At 41.8% G+C, this 4054-nt stretch overlaps 1 protein-coding gene across 1 annotated transcript; it reads right to left on the bottom strand.

Moving 5' to 3' along the window:
- Positions 1-334: 334 nt before the first annotated feature.
- Positions 335-4054, bottom strand: LOC145574159 (FT-interacting protein 3-like). The gene is made up of 2 exons (XM_081631897.1): positions 3658-4054; positions 335-2250 (listed from the first exon to the last, which is right to left on the bottom strand). Exons 1-2 carry the CDS (start codon positions 4052-4054, stop codon positions 335-337), a joined length of 2313 nt encoding a protein of 770 aa, XP_081488023.1.

Below are 4054 nucleotides of genomic sequence, written 5' to 3'. Positions count from 1 at the left end.
AGTTGAATAGGGACCTTCGAAAATTCTTAACAACATCATCGTCCCATCAATCCTCATCATAGTTATATATTTCATGCTTAATGATGTTGATTGGAAAGTTATATAATACATGTAGACATGTCAAACATTACATTTTCAGATTAGTTAAGTGAATACAGCAGAAGACTGTCAAAATAATTCGAAATCATGATCTTCTACTAAAAATTACCACATTCAAACAGCAAACCTTAGGACAATTTTAAAAGAAAACTAATAAATCAGTTGAATTGAACATTAACTAACCACATTATATCAGACTGCAGATGAATGAACAAAGTGCAGTAAATAGCTTTTCTCACAGCATGCTGTCAGTTCTTGCAGGCAGCCTTCTGAAGAAGTTGATTGGAACTGACGGAAGCTTCTTCCGGAATCTAGGGTGCCTCAGCACATAGATGCCATAGATAAGGGTGACGACTTTGAAAGGAGTTATATACAACACAATTGCAGCTACCAAACAGAATGTAACAAACAATGCAGTAGCTCTTGGATCTCTCCAGCTGAGCAGTGACTGAAATCTCTCACCTTGAGTTGCCAAGTCTCCCACAACAGTCTGAATTCTCCCTGCTATACTTCTTAGCCGATCATACCTCATCCTAATGAGTTCATTCCCCCGAGAAGTAGGGAAAGTGTCAAACTCCTCATCGAGCTCATCAGGATGTGCCACATCAGCATGTGAGAGCCGAGTATCCATATGAGGTGGGTGCCTAGGCCTCCATCGGTAGTTCCAAATGCCAATCAAGAAAAGATAGAGAAACATAGTGGGCAAAATCAGTTCAGGATAAACAATAAGGATTATGAAGAGAATGTGAATAAGAACAGTGGTTATCGGGGTTTTCCAGTTGCAGATTTGATCAAACCATCTTCCAACTGCAATCATCCCACTCAGAACATTCATGATTCTGAAGAAGTTTGCCTTGCTCCTTCGCATACTCCACATATGAGAATCGACATCCAACATATACTCCACAACCTCTTTTCTCAAAGGAGGTTCTGCTCTACTGAGTCTCATTGAGACAATTTGTGTAGCCTGGTGTCTCAAGCTGTCGAGCTGTATGACAGATAACGGATGAACATAATGCATTTTGGGTAGCAGTGGATGAGAATACATATGCAACATGTTGATCCATGATGAGCAAGAAAACCTCACTGCCAATTGAACTTCACCCATCTTTTTAACTCCTGAAGGATGTAAGACTATAAGAGGGTATGAATGTGTATAAACTCGATCTGTTTCAAGGGTTGAAAGCCTCACCCTCACCTTCCCAATTCTTGAATCTCTTGTTCCATTATTTCCATGCAGATGGCAATTATCGAACACCCCAATTGTAATAACAGTACAAGGATCAAAAACCTCCCAAGTGTATTGCTCATTCCATCTTGGATGAAAGCTGTCAATGATGGTTCTTGTTCGAACCCATTTCTGGCCATACTTAGCCACGCAGTAGGCATCAGTTGCCCCTCTTCCATCTTTGTTTTTCATTGGCATAAGTCCATGAGCACTAAGAATCCCAAGCTCCAGAATTCCAATGCTCGGCTTCCACAATTGCTTGGCAGTTGGCCTTAGATCACTACTGTAATGAGTAGATTCGTCCAACACATGATAACCGCCATCCAGACAGATCCGCAGATGAATCCTGCTAGCAAACTTACTTTCCTTTTTTTCCCCATTGACAATAATGTGCTTTTCAAGGTTGTACCACTGAGTGTTCACCGGCTTATGATCCAATCTCCTTTGCAAAGTATGCAACGGAATAACACATCTTCCTAATGTTTCGTCCTTCCCTGATCCAACCCTATCTTCCACACTCAAGAACAAGGGTTCTTCAAATGGCTCAGCAGCTACAAACAACAAGTCCTCGTTCCACACAGGGTTCAGGGTCTTAGCTAGACTCGGTTTAGTCTTAAAACCCTGATTTCCGACCATTGCCTTAACATAGACATCTGGGAACCGGCTTTTGTCATTAGGCACCAAATCCTGAGCTTCAATGACATTAACCCTCACATACCAAAGCTTAGGCGAAAGGTAAACTTTGGACCGGATTTTCCCTACAGCATCACCACCAACAGAAGCAGCATCAGAATGCCAAGCCTCAGGAAATGCCTCATCACCTTGAGTCCCCATCCAAACAGCCAACATGAGCTCCCCTTTCGCCTTATCCCCTTTTCGACCCTCAAGCCTATACCACTGAGGTGCAAGAGGACTATCAGGTGTGAGAGAATATGTGAATATTTGCCGTACCCTTCTCATTCATCAAAGATTAGTATATATACAAGATTAGGCTTCTAGGTTAAGCTATGCGAAACTAGGAAAGATATACACTAAATATATGCAATATAATTACAATAGATTATTTCCATAATCTAACACACCCCCGCAGTCGAAACGGTAGGACTACGAACGCTGAGACTGTCCCGAAAATCATCAAATAAAACCTTTGGCAGACCCTTTGTGAAAATGTCTGCAATCTGGTATCGGGATGGAACATGTAGGACACGTACTTCGCCGCGTTGTACCTTCTCACGAACAAAATGAATGTCCATCTCAATGTGTTTAGTGCGCTGATGTTGAACCGGATTACTAGAAAGATATATCGCACTCACATTGTCACAATAAACCAGTGTTGCTTTCGAAATAGGTAGAAATAGCTCAAGCAACAAATTTCGAATCCAGCAAGATTCAGAAACCACATTTGCAACCCCTCTGTACTCTGCTTCACAACTGGACTTAGACAAAGTGGGTTGTCGTTTCGAAGACCAAGAAATCAGATTATCACCGAGGTACACACAATACCCTGATGTAGAACGACGAGTGTCCGGGCACCCGCCCCAATCTGCATCCGTGTATGATAGAAGAGAGGAAACCGAAGATTTATGCAAGTGTAAACCAAAATCTGTCGTACCTCTAATGTATCGCAGAATGCGTTTCAACACATCCATGTGCTCAACACGGGGTGAGTGCATAAATAAGCAAACCTGCTGAACTGCATAAGAAATATCCGGCCGAGTAAAAGTCAAGTACTGCAGGGCACCACAGAGGCGCCTATAAGAAGTAGGATCGTCATACGGAGCACCCTCTTGAGTGCTCAATTTGCCTTTGGTGTCAACAGGAGTCGGCGAAGGCTTGCAATTTGCCATTCCTGCTTTTTCCAAAATTTCCTGCGCATACTTCTTTTGAGATAAAAATAAACCATTTTTACCTCTAGTAACACCAATACCCAAAAAATAACTCAGAGGACCCAAATCCTTCATTGCAAATTCAGAGCTGAGTCGAGAAATAATATGACGCCGGAGAGACTCCGAAGAAGCCGTAAGCACAATATCATCAACATATAGAAGGAGATAAGCAGTATCATTACCATGGCGATAGATGAACAATGAGGTATCAGATTTGCTGTTTGCAAAACCAATAGTAGCCACAAAATCTGCAAAACGTTTATACCACGAGAGAATATGTGAATATGTGAATATGTGAATATGTGCCGTACCCTTCTCATTCATCAAAGATTAGTATATATACAAGATTAGGCTTCTAGGTTAAGCTATGCGAAACTAGGAAAGATATACACTAAATATATGCAATATAATTACAATAGATTATTTCCATAATCTAACAAGGTGGAACCCTCTTCGGCACCTCATTAAGGTCAAATATAACCCTCCCAATGTAATCATCCTTAACAAAATCTTTATCCTTCACCACAATCTCCACAATAGAAGATTGAATTCGTTCCTTTGAGAAAGCAAACACTTGGTTCCACTCAGGCTTTGTGTTTTTCTCAAAATGCCTAGTAGCCCCTTTATAGTTCCCTAGCTTAACCTCTACATAAGGGTCACAACTGCCTGTTACATCCTTCCCAGGCAGCTCCTTTGCCTTAACTACGCGAACATAAAGATACTGCATTTGCTCAACCAGGTCATAGGTAGAGGTTAGCTTATCCCCTGCTAACCCTGCCATACCTATCGCCGGAGAAGTCTCCTTCAGAGCAAACTCCTCCAGGGGAGGAGCCGGCTTCAT

Source organism: Chenopodium album, chromosome 13 (assembly GCF_948465745.1).
Source record: "Chenopodium album chromosome 13, dcCheAlbu1.1, whole genome shotgun sequence".
Taxonomy (NCBI): Eukaryota; Viridiplantae; Streptophyta; class Magnoliopsida; order Caryophyllales; family Amaranthaceae; genus Chenopodium; species Chenopodium album.
Note: the sequence above shows the minus strand (reverse complement) of the source record. Positions and strands in the feature narration are given on the sequence as shown.